The sequence below is a fragment of the Macaca thibetana genome, chromosome 3 (assembly GCF_024542745.1).
Source record: "Macaca thibetana thibetana isolate TM-01 chromosome 3, ASM2454274v1, whole genome shotgun sequence".
Lineage (NCBI taxonomy): Eukaryota > Metazoa > Chordata > Mammalia > Primates > Cercopithecidae > Macaca > Macaca thibetana.
Window position 1 is genome coordinate 144436169 of NC_065580.1, and position 24277 is coordinate 144460445.

The window sequence follows — 24277 nt, forward strand, 5'->3', positions numbered from 1 at the left end:
TCCTGCCTCAGCCTCCCAGTTAGCTGGGATTACAGGCACATGCCATCACGTCCAGCTAATTTTTTGTATTTTTAGTAGAGACAGGGTTTTGCCATGTTGTCCAGGCTGGTCTCAAACTCCTGACCTCAGGTGATTCACCTACCTTGGCCTCCCAAAGTGATGGGATTATAGGAATGAGCCACCGCGCCCGCCCTGGCTTCAACACATTTAAATCCTGATAAGGAAAATCTAAGAAGGAGAAGCTAAAGGTAGGAAAGAAAAGGGATCCTCACCAGTGGAAGGATTTTGAACTCCAGCATGCTTTCGAAGGGTGGGGTGCGTATAGGTGCAGGCAGAGAAGAGCATGGGGGAAGCAGGTTAGGGGAGAATAAAGAGGAGCATTGACCAGGGAAACAACATGGAAGATTTGCCTACAGAATGGAACTCACCAGCCCATTGTCATGTGATTTAACCTGTACTTATTCAAAGACAGCTTGGACAGTTTTTTTTTATTTGAGACTGGGTCTCTTGTGTTACCCAGGATAGAGTGCAGTGGTGCAATCATGGTTCACTGCAACCCTGCCTCTCAGGCTCAAGTGATTGTCCTACCTTAGCCTCTGAGTACCTGGGACCACAGCTGTGGACCACCACTCCCAGCTGTCTTTTTGTATTTTTAGTAGAGATGGGGTGTCCCCATGTTGCCCAGGCTAGCCTTGAACTCCTAAGCTCAAGCGATCTGCCCCGCTCAGCCTCCCGCCATGCTAGGATTACAGGTGTGAGCCACAGCACCCAGCCAGCAGTTTTTCTTTACTCTTTAATCTGTCAGTAAGTGTTTTGCTTCCACCACTGTACCAGTTTATGAAAGTCAAAGAAAATGAAAATAAAGAAATGCCTATTTACCACTGACTAATTCTTTTTTTTTTTTTTTTTTTTTTTTTTTTTTTTTTGAGACGTAGTCTCACTCTTTCGCCCAGGCTGGAGTGCAGCAGTGCAGTCTCGGCTCACTGCAACCTCCACCTCCCAGGTTCAAGTGATTCTTCTACCACAGCCTCCCCTGAGTAGCTGGGATTACAGGTGTGCACCACCATGCCCGGCTAATTTTTGTATTTTTAGTACAGACAGAGTTTCACGATGTTGGCCAGGCTGGTCTCGAACTCCTGACCTCAAGGGATCCGCCTGCCTTGACCTCCCAAAGTGTTGGGATTACAGGCATGAGCCACTGCACCCGGCCGCCACTACCTATTGTTAGCCATGCTGGGAAGAAAGCTGAAACCGTGTTAAAATGACATTTAGGGATTGCCTGTCTCGTGTATTCTTATTTTCCATTTACAGAAGTAACCTCTCGCTTTCTCAATTTTTAGGCCTTTTCTGATGCCATTAAAAAATGGCAGGAGCTATCACCAGAAACCAGTGGAAAAAGGAAGAAGAGAAAAGAAATGAACCAGTATTCTTACATCGATTTCAAGTTTGAACAAGGTAATGCAAACTGTGTTGCTGGCAGTGTGTAGCTGCAACACAGTACCTTTTCTTCTTCACAGTCAGTGAAGGAAGCTGTGCTACAGGTGTCTGCCGAGCATCTGGCCATGCCAGTCCGAGGAGTGACTGACAGGAACTATTTTTTCAGCACATTGACATTTTTAGAAAGTGGCTGCACTTGTTGGCCTCTTCCTTCCTACTTACGATAAACCATGGCAGGAAAATTTTGTGTGGTAGAAAATTCATGTGTGAGAAAGTATTTGAGTATGCTTTTAAGCTTGGGAAAAAACTGGTCTTGAAGGTTTGATGAGAATTGGCTGTGTTGTTAGGTAAAAACTGCCCAGACTTGTGAATGAGGCTTTACTGCGGAGGGTCACTTATGCCACTGAGAGAATGGCCAGTAGCCACATGTTTCTCCAAAATTCTGTCATTCTTATTGATGAAATAACTGCTGAAAACCCTTTCAAAGAGGTTACTTCAGGTCTCATCCCCAGAAATGTAAACTTGAGTTTTATACCAACTCAGATTTTATCTGAGTTGCTTCTACCCAGTAAAGGAGTTACTACAACTTTTCTAGAGATCATCCCTTTCTGTTATGTGTGCACTTAATTACCACACTTGATTTCAGGTATGACTAAGTGGGAACTCAGGTAACTATAAAGCTGGAAAGTATTTGTATTTGCTATGAAATTTTCAGGATCTAAAAGCAAATTGCTTAGGTTATGACTCCTGAGGTTCCCAAGCCAATCTGTGGAGCAGTGCTCTGCTGACATGGCATTCTCCTGACCTGTGGCAGAATGTAGAACTAGGGGCACTGTGTAGGTGGTTTTTCATTCAGCCAAATTTACCCACAGTTCAGAGCAGGCATCCTTGTACATAGCCATACAGCGTTTGTTTCTGACTTCAGTGGTGGAGAAAGTGCTGCTTTGCAAGATGGTTGACTCCCTTGTTGGTCAGCTCCGTCTTTTAGACAGTTCTTCCTTTGTATTAAGTCAGCGTGTACTTCTTGAAATGTCTTGCCATGGTTGTAGTTCTTGCCTGTGGAGAGACAGATTCTGGCTGTTGCCCCTTTGTCAGCCTGACCGCCCTTCTCCCTGTCCCTACGTGCCCTTCTCTAGCTTGTCAGGGTCTCTTTGAAAGTTGGGGTGTAGAAGACTGGACATCATACTCCACATGAGGTCTGCTCACATTCAACCTTGGTCTTTTCACCCACATTGCTGTCAGGTCATATACCTCTCTCAGTTTCGCTGCATCTCACAGTTTTCCCTGTTAACTTCATTTTATTTGATTCAGTCCCTTGTTCTAGTATAGCGCTTTAATTTAGATGTGATTCTTAAATTTTACTTATCAGGTAATCTTTAAGGACCCTGGAAGCATGAGATAAAAAATACACTTGATTTATGTTAATAGTTTAACATTTATGATTCACACTTAGCCTTTTTTAACAGCTTTTTATAAGGACACAGGCTAAAAATCTCTCATCTGTTCCAGGCATCCCATTTTTCTCCTTTTCAGTTTGTTTTCCATCTAAGCACTGCTCTTTGGGCTATAATTGCTTGACTCAAAGAGTGAGACAGGGTCTCCCTCCTCTGTCCTTTTTATGGTCATACAGGAAAATACATTAGAAGAAAGTTTGTAGACTTAATTGCATTTATTTTTAAAAATAAAGGACTGAAAATAAATCTTATTACTTTAACATGAGTACAAAAAGAACTGAGTAAAGATGAAAGAAAAATAGAGGTTGAAAACATTTTTTAATTTCTAGCATTGATAATTATAGTAATTAACATTTATCGAGAACTTAATATGTACCAGTCACTTTTCTAAGTGCTTTAATGGATTAATTCATTTATGTTTCAAATAGCCTTATGAGATGTATGTGCCATTATTATCATTTTATAGAAAAAAACTGAAGCACAGAAAGGTTAAGTAACTTGGCACATGTTACACAGCTAGCGAGTAGCCGAGCTGGGAATCTGGCTTCAAAGCTTACTCTCTAAACATGTGCTTTTCCATTCTCATAATACCAAAAACTTTTTTTGTTGTTTGTTTTGTTTTTAATTTTGAGACGGAGTCTGCTTCCCAAGCTCAAGCGATTCTCCTGCCTCAGCCTCTCAAGTATCTGGGATTAGTCACAGGTGTGTGTGCCATCACGCCTGGCTAATTTTTGTATTTTTAGTGGAGACGGGATTTCACCATGTTGTACAGGTTGGTCTTGAACTCCTCACCTCAGATGATGTGCCCTCCTTGGCCTACCAAAGTGCTGGGATTACAGGCGTGAGCCACTGCGCTTGACCCCAAAAACTGGTTTACTGAAGAAAAGGTTTGAATTTTAAAAAACATGAAAAGGTGCAAGAGAAAAGGAGAATCAAAATAAAATGTATTAGGAAGCAGATAGTAAATGTTAAAATCAAGAGATTACCAAGAACAGACAAGAGTACATTGAAAATCTGGATGAGATAAAGTTTTGTAGAAAAACATAAATTGGTCAGGCATTGTGCCTCACACCTGTTATCCCAGCACTTTGGGAGGCCAAGGCTGGTGGATTTTTTGAGCCCAGGACTTCAAGACCCGCCTGGACAACATGGCAAATACAAAAAAATTAGCTGGGCTTAGTGGCATCTGCCTGTATAGTCCCAGCTCCTCAGGAGGCTGAGGTGGAAGGGTCGCCAGAGCCCAGGAGTTGAGGCTGTAGTTATCTGTGAATGTGCCACTGTGCTCCAGCCTGAGCAGCAGAGCGAGACTCTGTCTCCAAAAAGAATATCGTAAATTGCCAAATCAACAAAAGAAATACAAAACCTAAACAGATCAATTACATGTCTGATATTTGTCATTCTGCTGTCTTTTATTCTCATAATACATTGTGGTGAATATAGGTACTATTCCTTCAGCCCCTTGTATATTTGAATGCTTTCAAAATAAAAATGGTTGAAAAACATATAGCACATTTGCACCCACCAGAATGGCTAAAATTAAAAACTGAGGATAGGTGTTGGTAAGGACATGGAGAGACTGGAACTCACATGCGTTGCTGATAGAGGAAGGGTGTAAACTGGTACAACCACTTTGGAACACTGGCATTATTTTCTAAAGCTGGAAGTAAGCCTATCCCATGATCTAGCAATTCCCAGCTAAATTGCGGACATACATTCACCAACACATGGCTATAAGCAGCACTATTCAGATTAACCCAAAACAGTAAACCCAAATGTCCTCAGTAGTGAAATAGATAATAAATTGTGGTATAATCACATAGTACACTAGTGACAGAATAGGAGATGCCTTCCAATTGGAGCATAAAGAGAGGGAAAGAACCAGAAAGGTCAAAAAATGGATGGTAGGTTGGCACATGGTAAGAAACCCAGTCTTCCCAAATGGTAGAGTGTGATAGAGAAGTCATGAAACGAACCGCCAGAGAGATGAGGGAGGATGAGGCCGGGAAGAATGGACATGGCTGGCCCAGATTCCTAATACACAGTTGTCTGCATGCTTTTGCATTGTCATATATCTTCTAGGTGACATAAAAATAGAAAAGAGGATGTTCTTTCTTGAAAATAAGCGACGACATTGTAGGTCCTATGACCGGCGTGCTCTCCTTCCAGCTGTGCAACAAGAGCAGGAGTTCTATGAGCAGAAAATCAAAGAGATGGCAGAGGTAGGAAGATGTGCTCTGGTCTTGGGGTGTGTTTCTGGGATTCTGGTTTGCTGTTAGGGTTTAGTTAGTACAAAACTGTCTTTTAAGATTTCCCTTTTCTTCAGAGTGGTGAATTTGGATATATGCAAAGTTTTTAAAAAGAAAAAACCTGGGTTTTGTCATAATACTTATGTTTGTGGTTTCATAAATCAGATTTATGTTAGAAAATTTTAATTGGAGCTCTGTGTATCTATTTTACCTCCTCCACCAGCCTCAGTTCCATTTCGTTCTTTAATTTTTCTTAATACAGTATCAAATGTGCAAGTCAGCTGGAATGTATATATTGATTGTTTAATAAGTATCTTCTAAACCAGTGGCTCTCAAAGTGTGACCCAGAGATCCCTGGGTTTCCCAAGACTCTCTTGGGGGTCTACAAGGTCAAACCTCTTATAACTATACTAAGACATTACAGTGACCCTTGAACAACATGAGAGTTAGGAGTGCTTCCCCCTGTGCAGTTGAAAGTCTGCATATAATGTTTGCCCCAAAACTTCACTGTGAACAGCCTGCTGTTGACAGGAAGCCTTACCCGTAACAGTCGATGAACACGTTTGGTATGTTTTGTGTATTACATGCTGTATTCTTACAATAAGGTAAGCTAGAGAAAAGAAATGTTATTAAGAAAATGATAAGGAAAATATATTTAGTATTCATTAAATGGTAGTGTGGGTCAGCATGAGAAGGTCTTTATCTTCATGGTCTTCACGTTGAGTAGGCTGAGGAGGAGGGGTGTGCTGGTTTTGCTGTCTCAGGGGGCAGAAGCAGAAGAAAATGAGCACATAGGTGGGTCCCCATAGTTCACACCTCTGTTGATCAAGGTCAGCTGTATTTGCTTTTTCACCATATTGAATTTGTACCAGCAGAAGCAAAGCAGTGGTGCCTTGGCATGAATCAGACCAGTGGCATAGAGCCATCCTCATAATCTTTGTTTTCTTCACCACCATGCGCTTACATTTTTAAGACACACCAGTTTCACCTAAAAATGTCTTTGATAAAGCAGTAAAAATTATTTTACCAAATTTTGACCCTTGAAAACATCTTTTCAATATTCTGTGTAATAAAATGAAGTCTTCATAAAGTGTTTCCGCCACATCCCAGGATATGAAGCTTGTCTTATATCCAGGTATGAGGAAAGTGCTTGTGCAATTGAGACGCAAAGCAGCTGCATTGGCCACTTTTTACTTGGAAAAAAGTGACAGAAAAACTGTGATTGTTCAAAATTAGGTATTTGGCAGGCATTTTTTCAAAAATGAATGAAGTGATTATTTTTGACCAAAATTCTAGATTTTAAGCAGAAATTAGAATTTATTATCTTAATCCATCTGTTACAGAATGACATTCATTAATATCACCAATCTTATCAGATAAGTATTTAAAGTATTAGCAAATTGATGAATACCTTTCATTGTCATTTATTCTTGGTGATACTCACATTGTCCCGTCTCTGACTAGTGGCTGCCCCTTCAAGTTAGTCTCTCTTACCCGACTCCTGTAGTCTCTGACAGTGTCTCTGCTTCTGGGCACAGCAAGATGACCCCGTTCCAACTTCTGCTTTCTCTCACCTGGACTCAACAATTTCTCCAAAGTGCCTTCTTCGCTTTTTTTTCTTTTCTTTTTTGACAGAGGAGCTCCATATGTTACCGAAGCTGGAGTGCAGTGGCACGTTCATGGCTTACTGCCTTAACCTCCCGGGCTTGAGCAGTCCTTCCACCTCAGCCTCCTGAGTATCTGGGACTGCAGGTGTACACCACCACACCTGGCTAACTTTTTTTCTGTTTGTAGAGCCTGGGTTTCCCCATGTTGTCCAGGCTGGTCTTGAACTTCTGGCCTCAAGCCTTCCTCCCAACTTAGCCAACCAAATTGTTGGGGTTACAGGCATACACCACCATGCCTTGCCAACTTTATTTTCTTTTCTCTGATGCTAAAAGTCTTGGTTCTTAATGACATTAATAACATTATTCTTGTCAGATTATATCTGAGAATATAAAATTAAAATATCTTAAAGTCGCTTGAAATATGTCTTGGTGCTTATGCCATTAAGTTGATAAACAAGTTTATAGGCACGGTGGCTTATGCATGTAATCCCAGCACTTTAGGAGGCCAAGGCAGGCGATCATTTGAGGCCAGGAGTTCAAGACCAGCCTGGCCAACATGGCAAAACTCTGTCTCTACTAAAAATACAAAAAATAGCTGGGCATGTAATCCCTCCAAGTAGCTGCCTGTAATCCCAGCTACTTGGGTGGCTGAGGCACGAGAATTGCTTGAACCTGGGAGGTCGGGATTGGTTGCAGTGAGCCAAAATCGTGCCACTGCACTCCAGCCTGGGCAACAAAGCAAGACTCTATTTCAGAAAAAAAAAAAAAAAAAAGTTTATTTCTTTCTGTTTATTTTGAACTTTTAGAGAATTGGTTTTTTTTTTTTTAGCTAATTTTGTAAAAAAATTTAGTTCTGAAGTCAAAACTATAAAACAAGGAATATTCAGAAAAATCTAGCTTTTGTCCTGTCCCTTTCTCCCACTTTCCTTTGTTTGTTTGTTTTTTGAGACAGAGTCTTGCTCTGTCACCCAGGCTGGAGTGCAGTGTCAGGATCTCGGCTCACTGCAACCTCTGACTCCCGGGTTCAAGGGATTCTCCTGCCTCAGCCTCCTGAGTAGCTGGGATTATAGGCGCGAGCACCATGCCTGGCTAATTCTTGTATTTTTAGTAGAGACAGGGTTTCACCGTGTTGACCAGACTGGTCTAAAACTACTGTCCTTAAGCGATCCATCCACCTTGGCCTCTCAAAGTGCTGGGATTATAGGCGTGAGCCACTGCACCTGGCCCCTACTTCGTTTATATATAACCATTATTGTTAGTCTTTGGTTTATTTTTCCTTATTTATGGAAAAACAAATATGTATACTATTTTTATTTACCCGTCTTTCTTATCCAGATAGTAGCAGAGTTTTCCAGGCGTAGTAGCTCACACCTGTAGTCCCAGCTACTCAGGAAGCTGAGGCGGGAGGATCTCTTGAGCCTGGGAGGTTGAGGCTGCAGTGAGCCAGGATCACACCACTGTACTCCAGCCTGGGCGACAGAGTGAGATGCTGTCTCACAAATAATTTAATGTAATCCCAAATGGTGAAGAACTCTTCTGTGACTGCATTTTTTGTTTAACCATGCATCCTGGCAATCACTCTGTGGCAATTCATAGGGGTTTTTCTCTTTCCTTTTTTAAACTGGCTGGTATACCATTTTATGTAATACCACAGTTTATTCAGTCATTCCCCTGTTGATGGACGTTTAGGGTTTCCAGGTTTTCGTGATTATAAATAGTGCCATGATAAGTTTATGCATACATCATTCCCTGTTTCTGCCCAGGTGCATCTTTGGGCTAGACTCTTGGAAGTGGCATTGATGACTCTGTGCCAGTGTCCCGCCAGTGTGGTTGTCCTGCTTTGCATTTTCACCAGTAATGTGTAAGGGTGCCTACTACCACACAGCCTCGCCAACGAAGTCTGTTGTCAAACAGTTTTTGTTTGTTTTTTGAGACGGAGTTTCACTCTTGTTGCCCAGACTAGGGTGCAATGGCGCGATCTCATGTCACTGCAACCTCTGCTTCCCGAGTTCAAGTGATCTTCCTGCCTCAGCCTCCCAAATAGCTGGGATTACATTTGCACGCCGCCACACCCACCTAATTTTGTATTTTTGGTAGAGACAGGGTTTCTCCATGTTGGTCAGGCTGGTCTCGAACTCCTGATCTCAGGTGATCTGCCCGCCTCAGCCTCCCAAAGTGCTGCTATTACAGGCATGAGCCATCCCGCCCAGCCAAACTTAGTTTTCATTTGTTCAGTTTGTTTTTGTTGATGCTATTCTTTGCTATTCAAAGTGTTTTGTGTGTCAGCCTTTTCCCTTATTTATTCTACATTTTGAGTCATGCTTAAGAAAAATTGTCCTGTATTTTCTAGCTCTCTGATCCACTTACAATTTATTCACAGGTAACTTTTTGAACTGCTAACCTGTGTAATTGAAGAGATCACAATACTGGAGTTATGTTTATGGAAATGAATACTAAATGGTTAGTGTCATTTTTACTGAATTTGTGTCTGAGTGTGTCCTTTTTTTGTTCTTCAGCATGAAGACTTTTTGCTTGCCCTGCAGATGAATGAAGAACAGTATCAAAAGGTAGTTTGAAATCTCACCTTGTTTATTCTGGGCATTTTCATGGGCTGTTTTCTCTTACCATGTTTTGTCAGCATTTTTGATGGCAAATTTGTTTTTGGATAACCTCCTGTTGATTTGCTGAGTTTGCAGTTCAGCCAAGTTATAGTCAGATACATGATCTAGTATAGTCACTCTTACACCACACTGAATCAGAATTGAAGGGGAGATAATAGATGTTCCCATTAAAAATCATTACCTGACGGTCATTAGATAGACTCATAAAGGAAAGTTTACAACTTAGATATCACTTTAAAGTTAAAAGAAAGAGATATGTCTAACCTCAGGGCAAGATGGGTTTCTGTATGGTGTCTGCTGCCCTCATACAGTGAGCTTTTCTTTATTTATTTAATTTTTTTTTTTTTTTTCCAAACGGAATCTTGCTCTGCCACCAAGGCTGAAGCGCACTGCAACCTCTGCCTCCTGCGTTCAAGCGATTCTCCTGTCTCAGCCTCCCGAGTACCTGGAACTACAGGCATGTGCCACCATGTCCAGCTAATTTTTGTATTTTTAGTAGAGACGGGGTTTCACCATATTGGCCAGGCTGTCTCAAACTCCTAACCTTAGATGATCCATCCATCTCAGCCTCCCAAAGTGCTGGGAACAGGTGTGAACCACTACACCTGGCTAGTGACCTTTTCTAATGTGGTATTAAGAATGGGCTGGTGGCCGGGCGCGGTGGCTCAAGCCTGTAATCCCAGCACTTTGGGAGGCCGAGACGGGTGGATCACAAGGTCAGGAGATCGAGACCATCCTGGCTAACACAGTGAAACCCCGTCTCTACTAAAAAATACAAAAAACTAGCCGGGCGAGCTGGCGGGCGCCTGTGGTCCCAGCTACTCGGGAGGCTGAGGCAGGAGAATGGCGTGAACCCGGGAGGCGGAGCTTGCAGTGAGCTGAGATCAGGCCACTGCACTCCAGCCTGGGCGACAGAGCCAGACTCCGTCTCAAAAAAAAAAAGAAAAAAAGAATGGGCTGGTGGCCGGGCATCATGGCTCATGCCTGTAATCTCAGCACTTTGAGAGGCTGAGATGGGAGGATTGCTTGAGCCCAGGAGTTTGAGACCAACCTGCTCAACATAGCAACACCCCATTTCTAATAAAAATTAAAAATAAATAAAAGAGTGGCACTGGATGCGGTGGCTCACACCTGTAATCCCAGCACTTTGGGAGGCCAGGGTGAGCAAATCACAAGGTCAGGGGTTCGAGACCAGCCTGGCCAACATGGTGAAACCCCGTCTCTACTAAAAATACAAAAAATTAGCTGGGCGTAGTGGTGGGCGCTTGTAATTCCCCGCTACTCAGGAGGCTGAAGCAAGAGAATCGCTTGAACCTGGGAGGTGGAGGTTGCAGTGAGCCGAGATTGCGCCTCCAACCTGGGCGATAGAGTGAGACTCTGTCTCAAAAAAAAAAAAAAAGAATGAGTTGGTGATTGGATCAGTTGCTGATTGGATCAGTCGCTGTGGTTAATAAAAGGAGTCAATAGCTTGGTACATTATTTGAGATTGCTGCTTTAATTAGCTTCAGTAGTCCCTTAAAATAAAGCTCAGACTTGGATACGACCAGTCCTTATGACAAGAACAAAATTCAACTTTTGAAAGCATTTTGGTTAATATCTCTTGTGTTCCTTATCCTTGCTTTTTATAATCACATTAGCATCTGAGTGCAGATGTTCTAGTCCCTTTGCACCATGGGATTGAATATGATAACTTTATACAAAGAATTACTCTAAAGAATACCAGACAAAACCCATGAAAACGTCGCTGTTTTAGGTATGGATTACTATTGTGCTAGTATCTTGAGCTGAATTTATATAGCACGAAACAACATATCATTGTTTTATGGCCTCTAAAATGGGTTGCTTTTTACCTCAGAATTTGTTTGGGGGGTGGGAGAGAGATGAGGATGGGAGACAAGGCTCTCCCTCTGCTTAAGTGCAGGACATTTCATGTGTGTTTCTTGACTGCCTGCAGGACGGCCAACTGATTGAGTGTCGCTGCTGCTATGGGGAATTTCCATTCGAGGAGCTGACGCAGTGTGCAGATGCTCACTTGTTCTGCAAAGAGTGTCTCATCAGATATGCCCAAGAGGCAGTCTTTGGATCTGGAAAGGTAAGAACTGTGTAATATGTCCCATGTATATAGGACACATTCCTGGAGTCTAAGGAGACCATGTTGATAGATAAGTGTAAGTGCCTCTTTCAGGGTGAGGTGGAATTTTGCTGATGTGCTTATGGGCATTACCTGTTGTGTGTGATTATGTGGGTTCTCTAAGCACAGCAGATTTCTTTTCAGGGAGCAGTAGAATTCTTCCACGCCCCCATGCCTAGCTGCAGAGGAGCACCGGCTTCACTCATCTTCTTATTCATAATCAGAGGGAAGCTTACCTCCGAAAGAGAGAACCTTGCAGCCTATTGGATTAAATATATGTTAAAATAACATAACTTACTTTGCACAAGATCATGTTTCTCTCTCCAAAGTCAGTTTCTCTGGACATCACCATAACAAACACAGTATAGGAATTTTACATTGTTTTACACCGCTAAGTTTGTGGTATTTTGTTCCAGCAGCAATATAAAGTTAACACAGTGATTAAGAAGATGACTTTTTGCCTGGGCACAGTGGCTCATGCCTGTAATCCTAGCACTTTGGGAGGCCAAGACAGGTGGATTACCTGAGGTCAGGAGTTTGAGAACAGCCTGGCCAACATGGTGAAAACCCATCTCTGCTAAAAATACAAAAATTAGCCAGGTGTGGTGGTGGGTGCCTGTAATCCAGCTACTCATGAGGCTGAGTGAGCCAAGATCACACCACTGCACTCCAGCCTTGGTGATGGCGAGACTCTGTCTCAGAAAAATAAATAAATAAATAAAGTTTCTGTTTTTTCAAAGAGCATGACATTTGGAGTCAAGCAGAATGCATTGGGCCATGCCCCCCGTCAGCCATACAAGCTCTGTGATCTTGAGCACATTAAATGCCTTAAACCTCAGTTTCTTCCTCTGTAAAATGGAAATAATCATAGTATTGTTTTGAAAGCTAAATGAGGTCATGAATTTAATAAACTTACTCTTTGACACATGGTAAATGCCTCATAAATTTTGGCTGTTTTTAATATGTTGTCTTTTTCCATTTGTTTTCTTTGGTGTCTGTCTTTCATGTGGGATGCATTCCTCATGTCTGACACTTTTTGTTCATGTTAAAGAGCTGTTGGAAAGCAGTGTGAGTAGTGGGGCTTATAGAGCAGTGGGTTTGACTCTAGGTGCCTAGGAGCCAGTTAACTTTTATATTATGAACCTGAATGGCCCTTAAGTCTCTTCCCTGGGGTGATTCAGTCTGCCTCCTGCCTAGTGGGTGTGAGTCCATTTTCCAATATTCTGAAACTGAGTGGGAGGAAGGGGCTGGAGAATTCTCTGTTCATTATGCAGACTTCATTTCAGACTCTGACTTCAGGCCCCCTCAGCTCTGCTCTTCTCTATGACTGGTTCCCAGGCCAGAGCCTTGTGGTCCAGCTGTTCAGATCTTCCTCATTTCTCTCAGAGTCAGCCAGTTCCTTCTGAAGGGGGTAGGAACTAGAGGCTCCACCCATCTCCCTGTTTTCAGTTTATTACTTTGAGTCCCCACCCCTCCCCACCACTCAGCTCTGCTTTCCAGAGGGTCTCCAGCTTTCTAATATCTGTAGAGGGGACCAACTTCTCCCCAGCATCTCCTTTTCAGACCCTAAGTTATGGGCTTCTCTCTCTGGTCTGCTAAGCCATTTACCCTTGCTCCACTTTCAATCTCTGTGGATTGTGATTTGGGCTGATAGAGGTCCTCTAGTGATATCAAAAATGTACTGGATTTTTGTTTCATGGTTTTTGTGATTTAATTGTGATTTCTCAGAGACGAACAGGCAGAGAGATCTTTGCTCTACTGTCTCAGGATCTATGTTTTTAACCACTGACGCTTTTTATTTTTCTACAAACGGTGTTGGTTTTTTTCTTTTTTGCCTGTTCGCCTTTTTCTAGTCGGAGCTCAGCTGCATGGAAGGCAGCTGCACGTGTTCGTTCCCAACCAGTGAGCTGGAGAAGGTGCTCCCCCAGACCATCCTATATAAGTACTATGAACGAAAAGCCGAGGAGGAGGTTGCAGCAGCCTACGCCGACGAGCTTGTCAGGTTTGTTCTCAGGCAGAGCGTGCCATCTGCCACCCCTTCCCCATTGTGAAAACTACCTGGGCACTTGCATCAGATGATGAAAATTGAGTATATCTTCCAGGTTTTTTGGCATTTCTTGCTGAGAAATAAGATTATCATTAATTTTACTTATTTATTTTTATTTTTTACACCTCAAAACCATTGAGTAACCAGTAATTCTATTAATGGAAAAATCTGCGGTTCAAACTTCTTCTTTTTATTTTTTGAGATGGAATCTCACTCTGTCACCCAGTTATGGAGTACTGGAGTGCAGTGGCACAATCTCAGCTCACTACAACCTCCGCCTCCCGAGTTCAATCTATTCTTATGCCTCAGCCTCCCAAGTAGCCTGGATTACAGGTGTGCGCCACCATGTCCAGCTTTTTTTTGTCTTTTTAGTAGAGACGGGGTTTTGGGGGGGGGGGGGGGGGGGGGGGGGGGGGGGGGGGGGGGGGGGGGGGGGGGGGGGGGGGGGGGGGGGGGGGGGGGGGGGGGGGGGGGGGGGGGGGGGGGGGGGGGGGGGGGGGGGGGGGGGGGGGGGGGGGGGCCATGTTGGCCAGGCTGGTCTCCAACTCCTGACCTCAAGTGATCCACCCACCTCGGCCTCCCAAAGTGCTGGGACTACAGGTGTGAGCCACTGCGCCTGGCCTGCAGCTCAAACTTCTGTCTACATATCTTGGCACCCCCGATCTTCTGGCCCGTAGATACAATCATGGTGCCCTGGGCTGGAGGGAAATCGGTATATGCAAGGAGTTCTCACTAAGATTAGGCTGTGTTTATTGAGTGGTTTATATTGAGTCAGGACCACAAGTGGTGCTTATGTTTCCTGATAAGAGCCAGCACAAAGAAGAGGCTCAATCTGTGTTTTCAGGAAAACTTAACAAGTATAAAGGGGATGTGAATGTCCAGCTCAAAACTCCATCTTCATATGAATAGCCACATGGAGGTGGAACCAAGTCAGTCTTTAATGTTTGAAGTAATGTCACTTCTGCTGTTCTGACTGTAGGTGCCCCTCCTGTAGCTTTCCTGCTCTGTTGGACAGTGATGTGAAGAGGTTCAGCTGTCCTAATCCTCGCTGCCGAAAGGTAGGGAGGCAAATTTTTTTCTAGATGTATATTATGGTATTACGGGCTGCCCTCATGGCCCAGATATCTGCTGTTTACCTGACCGCTGATGTATAAGAAGGATTTGAGTGCTTTCCTTTCATAAGCAAATGAGGATGAGTACTTTGTGAGTAACGGTTGACATGGTTACTGAGATAGCAGCCACTCGTGCCACTCCAGTTACAAAGCTCTGGATTCCTGTTTTATATCATCTTCTTTAGGACAGATACTATAATGTAAAGTGGGAAGTGTTTAGTTTTTCTTCCACTGTGTCAACATTTTTCTTGCTTGCTCTCTTTACCACCTATGCTCAAATACCCCCTGCTACCCCTCCCCGCACAAACACACACACCTTTTGCCATTTTCAAAGTCCAGATGACGCTTCTTTGATTAAAGAACTGGGCATCATAGTGGCATCTCCATCACATCTGGTAGGTTTTTCATTTGACTGTTTCTCCTCATAAGAACTGACTGTATCAGGTGGGAACAGAGCTGTCTAGGCGCATTACTGTTGCAGATCTTTCTTCCCTTTAACTTGGCACCTACTCTGTGAACTAAGAGTGTCTTAAAATTTGTCAACTATTTAGAAGCCACTTAGAGTTTTTAGTGAATATTAGCATCCACCTAGACAAATACGTTCTAAGCCATTTTTCTAAAATTGGGTGATGAGAGTTGAACACTGCAATATCTTTGCCTTGGGGAAAGTAAAGAAATTAAGGTGGAGATTAGAAAAGGAAGAAGAAACTAAACTAATGGATCAAAACTTTATTTCTTTTGTTTTCAGCATTAATATTTCTGGCCATTTTATATGTTCGCACCCCAGGCTGTTGCTATAACAATTGTCCCAACAGTCGCTGGCATCTTGCAACTCTAAGAAAACAGAGTGCTAGGCCGGGCGCGGTGGCTCAAGCCTGTAATCCCAGCACTTTGGGAGGCTGAGACGGGCGGATCACAAGGTCAGGAGATCGAGACCATCCTGGCTAACACGGTGAAACCCTGTCTCTACTAAAAAATACAAAAAAACTAGCCGGGCGAGCTGGCGGGCTCCTGTAGTCCCAGCTATTCAGGAGGCTGAGGCAGGAGAATGGCGTAAACCCGGGAGGCAGAGCTTGCAGTGAGCTGAGATCCGGCCACTGCACTCCAGCCTGGGCAACAGAGCGAGACTCCGTCTCAAAAAACATTAAAAATAAAAATAAGAAAGCAGAGTGCTGGCCTCTCCCTATGTGCTTCCAGTGGGTCAGGTGCTGGACTGCCTGGGGAGGTGATGCCTGCGCTAAGACACAGCAGATAGGGAGGAAGTAGCCAAAGGATGGAAAGGGTGGGGGTGGAGTGGAGATGGAGAAATGCCCAGGAGTGGCAGCAGTGTGGACGCTTACTGGTGCTAGGAGTGTGAAGGAGGCTCATAAGCTGAGCAGGGGCAGGCCCATGCAGCACACTGTCCTGAGGTGGGGAGAGATAAAATATCAGGGAAGTCTACTTGCCTATTGAGTAGTCCAGGTGAGAAATGTACAGCACTATACCGCCTCTTGGGTCTTCGTGAGTTGCTTAGAAGGAGCTGGGAACTACATTTCCTGGTAAGGTTTCAAATAAGGTCTCCCAGTGAAAGTCCTTATGTACAATTGGGAAGGTCAAAGAAGAGGAGAGACCATTATTCTCTCAGGACATTTTTTTTTTTTAATTTTGAGACAGGGTCTCACTCTGTCATCCACGCTGGAGTGCAGTGGCATGATCTCAGCTCACTGCAACCTCCGCCTCCTGGCTTCAAGCAGTTCTCCTGCCTCAGCCTCCCAAGTAGCTGGGATCACAGGCATGTGCCACCACTCCCATCCTGAAGACATTTAAAAGCAGCTGCATTTGTTGCCCAGTGGCTCATGCCTATAATCCCAGCACTTCGAGAGGCTGAGGCGGGCAGATCACTGAGGAGACCAGGAGTTCGAGACCAGCCTGAGCGACATAATGAGACCCTGTCTTTAGAAAACAAATTTTAAAACTCAGCTGGAAGCGGTGGTGTGTGCCCATAGTCCTAAGTACTTAAGAGACTGAAGCAGGAGAATCAGTTGAGCCCAGGAGGTTGAGGCTGCAGTGAGCCATGATTGTGCCACTGCACTCCAGCCTGGACAACCGAGTAAGACCCTGTCTTTAAAAGAAAAGAGTCTAAAAAATAAAAGCCTGAGGACACACATGAGTCTGGAACAGCATCTAGTGAGCGTCAACTTGGAATGTTGATGAGAGCTTCCCAGGGGCTCTTAACATCCCAAATAGGAACACCACATATATTTTAGTTTCTATCTGTGGGAGGAATATACATGGCCTGCTGAACTTAGAGGTAGCCATGTATCTTCTTGTGGCCAATGAAACATGTGAGTAGTTAGATCACTTGCAGAAAAAACCATAAAGGCATGTCATGTGGGATAATGTCAAGATGACAGAAGAGAAAGCCCCAGACCCTCTTTTTCCCATAGAGATACCAGTTCAACAACAATGGAAGGACCATTTCTCTCTGTGAGAAATCCAGAAACCAGTTGCATCAAAGACTGGGGAATTTGTGATGCTGGCTCTCCAGAGCTCCTCCCCCTGGCACAGCACCGTGTGATTGGGAGGGAACTCCCAACTCCTGGCATCTTTATGGGGAGGAAAAAGAAGACTGGAACATATATCTAATATTCAGACCTCTCAGGAGGCTGCTCAAGGTACAGGTTAGGGACCACTGAGGACAAATGGGATGGTGGAACTAGCATATACTGACTCCTCATTGCCCTCTCCCTGCTTCTCTTTGGAGGGAAGGAGTTGGAGCGTGAGTCCAACATTCTAGGTTTTCTGGAGCCCACCCAAGACTCTGGTTTCTTTCTCACTAGATGGAGCACTGATGGGACCTGGCATGGTCTAGGTCCCTGGGGGCTGCGGAGAACAAGAGAAAGCTAGGTGCTGGGTGGCTTGTACTGCCCCAGAGGACCCACAGTACAATAGGCAGGGTCCAGTGTACCTAGAAGGCTGCTTTTTGGGTCCAGGGGAAGAGTAGAGCATGTGTCCAGCATTTGGAGTTCTCAAGGGGCTGCCTGAGGGACTGGCTTCTGTCTCACCCAACTCAGTGCTGGCAGAACCCAACGTACTCTAGATGCCTTGGAGCTGCTGAGGCCAAAAAAGAGCTGGGCAGCTTACAGCAGCTCCAGAGGGCCTGTGGTACCTCAGACAGGCACCAGAAGCAGCAAGAGCTTGCAAGCTCCTGAAAAAAGGAAAACAAAAGCCTGAGCACTTAGATTAGCCTACGATTTAGCAAAATCATCTCACAGGAAGCCTATTTTAGAATAAAAGTATGAGTATCTCATGTAATTTATTAAATACTGTACTAAAAGTGAAAAAGAGAATGATTGTATGGGTACTTGAATTACAGTTTCTACTGAATGTGTATCACTTTCATACCACAGTAAAGTCAAAAAGTGTAAATTAAACCATTGTTGGAGACCATCCATATATGCGCCCAGCATCGGTGCACCCAAATATGTGAAGCAAATATTGACAACCGAAGGGAAAAATAACACAAAAATAGTAGGAGATTGCAATACCTCACTTCCAATTATTGTTAGCACCACCAGGCAGAACATTAGTAAGGAAACAGCTGACTTGAATAAAATTATAGACCTAACAGACACATACAAAACATTCTAGCCAACAGGAACAGAAAACACATTTTCTCCTCTATTGCACATGGAACATTTTCTAGAATAGAAAATATTAGATCATAATACAGGTTTTAACAAATTTAAAATCAAAATCATACCAAGTATCTTTTCCAGCCACAAGGTGATAAACTTAGAAATCACAAACAGCAAGAAAATTCACAAAATATGAGAACTAAAGAACACACTGTCCAGGCATGGTGGCTCCCACCTGTCATCCTGGCACTGTGGGACACCGAGGCAGGTGGATCACGTGAATTCAGAAGTTCAAGACCAGCCTGGCCAACATGGCGAAGCTCTGTCTCTACTAAAAATACAAAAATTTAGCTGGGTATGGTTGCGTGCGCCTGTAATCCCAGCTACTTGGGAGGCTGAGACAGGAGAATCACTTGAACCAGGGAGGTGGAGGTTGCAGTTGCGATGAGCGGAGATTGTGCCACTGCACTCCAGCCTGGGTGACAGAGTGAGACTCTATCTCAAAAAAAAAAAAAAAAACACACTGAAAAGCTTTTTTTTTACTAAGATCAGAAACACAGCAAGGACATTACTCTCATTACTTCCATGCTACATAACACTGGAAGCCCTAGCTAGAGCAGTTTGGCAGGAAAAAGCAAAAGCGTCCATCTCCATGTAAGTTCACAGATAACATGATCTTATACGTAGAAAAATCTGCAGTTTCCACAAAAACCTTGTTAGAATTAATAAATTCAGCAAAGGTGCAGGATACAAAATCAGCACATAAAAATCAGTTGCATTTCTGTACACTAACAAACACTCCAAAAAGAGAAATTAAGAAAATCTAATTTATAATACATCAGAAAAGTTAGAATATTTACGAACAACTTAACCAAGGAGTAGGGAAAGACTTATACACTGAAAACTATAAAAAATCGCTGAAATAATTAAAGAAGACATAAATAAATGGAAAGACACGCCTAAAATGCATATAGAACCACAAAGGATCCCAAATATCCTAGACAGTCTTAAGAAAGAAGAACAAAGCTAGAGGCCTCACGCTTCATGACTTCAAAACATATTACAAATTTACAGTAATTTAAACAGGCAGACATGTAGACCAATGGAACATAATACAGTGCTCACATAATACAGTGCACACATTTATGATGAGCTGATCCTCAACAAGGGTGCAAAGAACACACACTGGGGGAAAAGGTAGTCTTTGATAAATGGTGCGCTGTAAACGGAATATCCACATGCAAAGGAATGAAATTAGACCCTGATACCATATCTCATACCGTAACACAAAAATCAACTTTTTAAATGGATTAAAGATTTAAGTGTAAGACCTGAAACTATAAAAACTAGAAGCAAACATAGCTGGAAAACTTCATGACATCAGTCTTGGCAATGATTTCCTGAGTTTAGTACCAAAAACAAGGTAACAAGAGCAAAAAATAGGCAAGTGAGACTACTAAAATGCTTTCAGTAAAGGAAACCATCAACAGAGTGAAAAGGCAGCCTATGGAAAGGAATTGAAATCCTTTGAGAAGGGATCTCAGCATGTTCCTATGTTCATTGCAGCATTGTGCACAGTAGCCACGAGATGGAAGCAACTTACTGACATGTTCAACAGATGAATGATTAAAATGTGGTATATTATGCAGCCTTTGAAAAGAAACTCCTGGCACATACTACAACACAGATAAACCTTGAGGACATTGTGCTCAGTGCAATTAGCCAGTCACAGAAGGACAAATACTGCACAATTCTACTTAAATGCAGGATCTAAAGTAGTCAGACTTATAGAAGCACAAAGTAGAACCCTGGGTGCCAGAGGCTGGGAGAAGGCAAAGTGGAGAGTCTCTGTGCAGTGGAGAGTTTCGGTCATGCAAGATGAAGTTGTTTAGAGATCAACTGTAGAAAATTTTGCTAATAGATCCTATACACTTAAAAATGTGTTAATTGGGTAGATTTGGTATCGTGTTATTACCACACTTTTTTTTTTTTTTTTTTTTTTTTTTTTTTTTTTTTTTTTTTTTGAGATGGAGTATCGCTCTGTCGCCCGGGCTGGAGTAAAATGGTGCAATCCTGGCTCACTGCAACCTCCACCTCCCGGGTTCAAGCGACTCTCCTGCCTCAGCCTCCTGAATAGCTGGGACTACAGGCACCTGCTGCCATGCCCGGCTAATTTTTTGTATTTTTAGTAGAGATGGGGTTTCACCGTGTTAGCCAGGATGGTCTCGATCTCCTGACCTGATGATCCTCTACCTGCTTCGGCCTCTCAGAGTGGTGTTGGTTTGGGTTGAGTTGTGTTGTGTTGTGTTTTTGTTTTTGTTGAAATGGAGTTTCACTCTTGTTGCCCAGGCTGGAGTGCAGTGGCATGATCTTAGCTCACCGCAACCTCTGCCTCCCAGGTTCAAGCAATTCTCCTGCCCCAGCCTACTGAATAGCTGGGATTACAGGCATGCACCACCACGTCTGGCTAATTTTGTACTTTTAGTAGAGACGGGGTTTCTCCGTGTTGGTCAGGCTGGTCTCGAACTCCTGACCTCAGGTGATCTGCCTGCCTCGGCCTCCCAAAGTGCTGGGATTACAGGGTGAGCCACCGCACCCAGCCTACTGCGGTTTTTTTTAAAAGGGCATATGGTTCATTTTATTTTCCCTCTGCCAAAAGGGATATGCAACATGAGTGAGAAGAAAGTCTCTGTTTTGAGCTACTGAGGTTTGAGTTTGTTCCAGCAGCATAACCTAGCACATCCTAATGGATAAAGATCCTAACGACCATAACTGCCCTTGGAGGTGGAGAACAGGGGCGGATTTGAGACGTAGAGGATTAGAAGGTGATGTGCTGCATGTAAAGGTGGGGAGAAGGCCAGAGGCCTCACAGGTTTGTCTGGTGTAGGCCACTATGTAGTTGATGATGCTGTTTACAAAACCGGAAATGGATTCCAAAAGATTCAGGAGGGAAGGTTACTCTTGTTTCAGACATGTTAAGATTTTAGGGGAGACATCCAATGTGTATGTGTTTTTACAATTCCTGGCACATAATAGGTGCTCCATAAATCGGTGACCCTAGATCAGTGACTAGATCTAGGCTAGAAGAAGAATTTGGAGTCTGAAATGAGCAGCAAAAGGAGGAAAGAGGTGGAGGGCAAGGTGCCCATCAGGGAAATTATTAGCTTTGAAATGCTGGGCCATGCTAAGTTTAAAGTATGTCTTTTCATTTATTCACATCTTTTTATACCCCTCAGCAACGTTTTGCAGTGGAGAGAATGTGTGTTATGATTACATGATCGATTACAATATGCTTCAGAACTTGACTTTCACCTACGGATAATAGCATTCACATTTTAGTTTCTAATGTTAGGGTAAGGGTTATGTGTTTGGCCCATTATGGAAAGTAAAGTGAAAAATGTGATCACATGGGGACCTGAGGCAGTGACAGCCTGATGGAGCTGGCTCAGTGACTACCAGCGGAATGAGAGAAGTCCCACCTTGTCCTTTGGATGAGGAGTTGTTTATGCCTAAATCTTGTGTCCTTATTTGTGGGCTGTGGAACGAGTTGCCACTAGGTGGCACTGATGCTCCGTGAGGAAAGGGTTTTCTTCCCCATGGGTGTTTGAAAAGTGTGTGTCAGCAAAACCCTGTTTTGTAAGCAGAATTGACACAGTTCTTTTAGGCTCAGGTACTAAAGCAAACCACTATATGCATTTAGACTTCATCTAAGATGTCCATGTTATTAACGCATACACTTTTACCTTTCTTAATTGTGCAAATTCTCCTTATGCCATTCTTTCTAGCAAGATGGCTAAAGCATTTGCTAATCTTTGAGGATTCCCGATATTTAAGAAATGAGCCACAAGCTAATTTTGATCCGTGTGAGAGTAAGGGCACCTGCTTTCTCATTGCAATGTATTTGCCAGTAATATAAATTCCAGTTGGCTTTTCAGAAACTTGTCGTTCTGAAATGAGGCGTTTATATTAATGTGCTCTCTGGAGGAGGATTTGAATGGCTGGAATCATTCCTCTGGAATCCCTGAAGAATAAGACACTGTATCTTTGATGAAATGGAGAGAGTCTTTGTTTCATTGATATGATGGAATGCTTTTGTCAAGGCTCTCAGCTCCCTTGTGTGTTCTCAGATAATTCATTAGTTTGTTTTCAGCGTGCTGCTTTTAGAAATGAATTGGGTATATTTGGTGTGGGACCGAAGACTGTTACATAAAAGGAGATTTGAAAGTGATGCTTCTGGAGTATATATTCTTAGAGTCAGAAGTTTCACTGTTGAGTCTTTTCTGCCTTGCCACAGTCATAACTTTGCTTTATAAACTCACAGATATGTAAGTCAAGTTTTCCAGAAACTTAGGGCCACGAGGCGGAGGTTTAGGCCCACTCATGAAGCAAGTGCTAAGGATGAGAGACCATCAGGTGGTGAGAGTTTAATCAGAGTAACTGAAGAACATCTGGTGTGGAGTCTTTTCGTGGAAACTGCAAATGTGTGTGTGGTTGTGTAACAACCCATCTTTTCCCAGTGTCACTTGTATTTATTTATCCTTTCTTACCTGCCAACTTCCTTCCCTGCTTATGTTTTTCTGCCCTTTCCAGGCCCCATCGTATTCTTTGTAGCATTTGCTGTTATTAGCTTTACAGCCATGAAGTACAACCAAAATTCACATCTGCAATGAACCAGTTTGTTGGTTAAAAAACAGGCATCTGCAGCCGCCTACAGTAGCTGCATGGCTGCGTGAAGAAAATGTAAATGAGTGTGGACCAGCTATCAGTGCCAGGGCAGCTCCAGCTGTGATGGCGGGTGGTTGGCACTTATTAACAGCACTCTAATTTGGGGCCCAGCCAGTCAGCTGACTCCTGTGCTGAGCACAGGCCTTTACATTTATCTAGAGATGAATGAAGCTTGGGCCACTTGTTCCTACTATCAGGGAAGACCTTTATTCAGGAAGTAGCGTTGACAGGAACCAAATGTCTGGGTAACAAAAAGATTTTTAAGCCCACAAATGAGGACTCATTTACTAGAGTGGAAGTCCATGCTGCATAATGTGAGTCAAATATGAAGGAGGGTGGTGTGAGAATTCCTCATCATGGAATGTGACCTGCCCTTGCTCCTCCGAGGTGAGTCACTTCCTTCAGAGCTCAACATGAGTCGCTCTGAAGAGCTTCAGGTTCAGGCCACAGAAGGACTCTCCCTTACAGGTATATCATGTAGGGTGCCTGACAGAGCTCTCAGCTCATGTTGGTCCCCACAGCAGCCCTACAAAATAGACACTGGTTTAAAGTCAGGTAACGGTAAATGGCAGAGCTGAGAACCCAAAGGGAAGCCTCCCGGCCTTAAAACAGCCTCAGAGTGGGTCACAGACACCATCCCTGTGAGCCTCCCTTCCATCAAGTACTGAGCAGGGCTGGCGTCATAGCAAGGCGGCTTCAGGATTTTTAACTCTACTTGTGTCTGAGTACTTTTGTCAGTTTTCACTTTCTAAAATTTCACTTTTTAAAATTTGAAAGCATAGTGAATCTATTCACAGACTTCTTGATCCTGGGAAGATTTTGGTTAATTACACACGCAAGCACATCCTCTTCCCTTACCTGCTATTGAAGCACAGTAAATACAGTATAGAGTAAATGTGTTTGTGAGGTTCTTTTAAAGAAGAAAAATAATAAAAGGCAAATGTTGCTTGCCTCTCTTCCCACCCTGCCTTCCCATTAAGAGTCAAATACCATGCTTGCTGTTTCAGTGATTATTCAGAAGGGAGAGAGCTGACAACCCGAAATAGGGAAAGGTAAGAATACGTATGCATTAAACCAAAACGCCAATATGAACAAAAACTTTATTTTTGTTTCTGCTTGACTCTACGGAAATAGTTTTTTCCCCTGTATTCCAGGTCCTTTATCCCTCATGTCAGACGCTAATGGTAGAAGCACCTGCCTCTCCCCTTGGCCTGCCTTGGAGGAGGCTGGGAGCTGTGAGTGGACACGGCCTATGCTGCCACTCCCACTCCCTCTGCAGG

General features: G+C 43.4%; 2 protein-coding genes across 29 annotated transcripts in view; both read left to right on the plus strand.

Moving 5' to 3' along the window:
- ACTB (actin beta) overlaps positions 1–24277 on the plus strand; it is a 468316-nt gene that overhangs the window by 258194 nt on the left and 185845 nt on the right. The gene's annotated exons all lie outside the window — the stretch shown is intronic.
- LOC126950451 (E3 ubiquitin-protein ligase RNF216) overlaps positions 1–24277 on the plus strand; it is a 162407-nt gene that overhangs the window by 53651 nt on the left and 84479 nt on the right. For all 4 annotated transcript variants that reach the window (XM_050783948.1, XM_050783951.1, XM_050783949.1 and 1 more), the window contains 6 exons: positions 1341–1455; positions 4971–5110; positions 9261–9311; positions 11320–11457; positions 13350–13498; positions 14523–14601. In XM_050783948.1, the coding sequence (XP_050639905.1) occupies positions 1341–1455; positions 4971–5110; positions 9261–9311; positions 11320–11457; positions 13350–13498; positions 14523–14601 (672 nt within the window). The remainder of the gene's footprint in view (positions 1–1340; positions 1456–4970; positions 5111–9260; positions 9312–11319; positions 11458–13349; positions 13499–14522; positions 14602–24277) is intronic.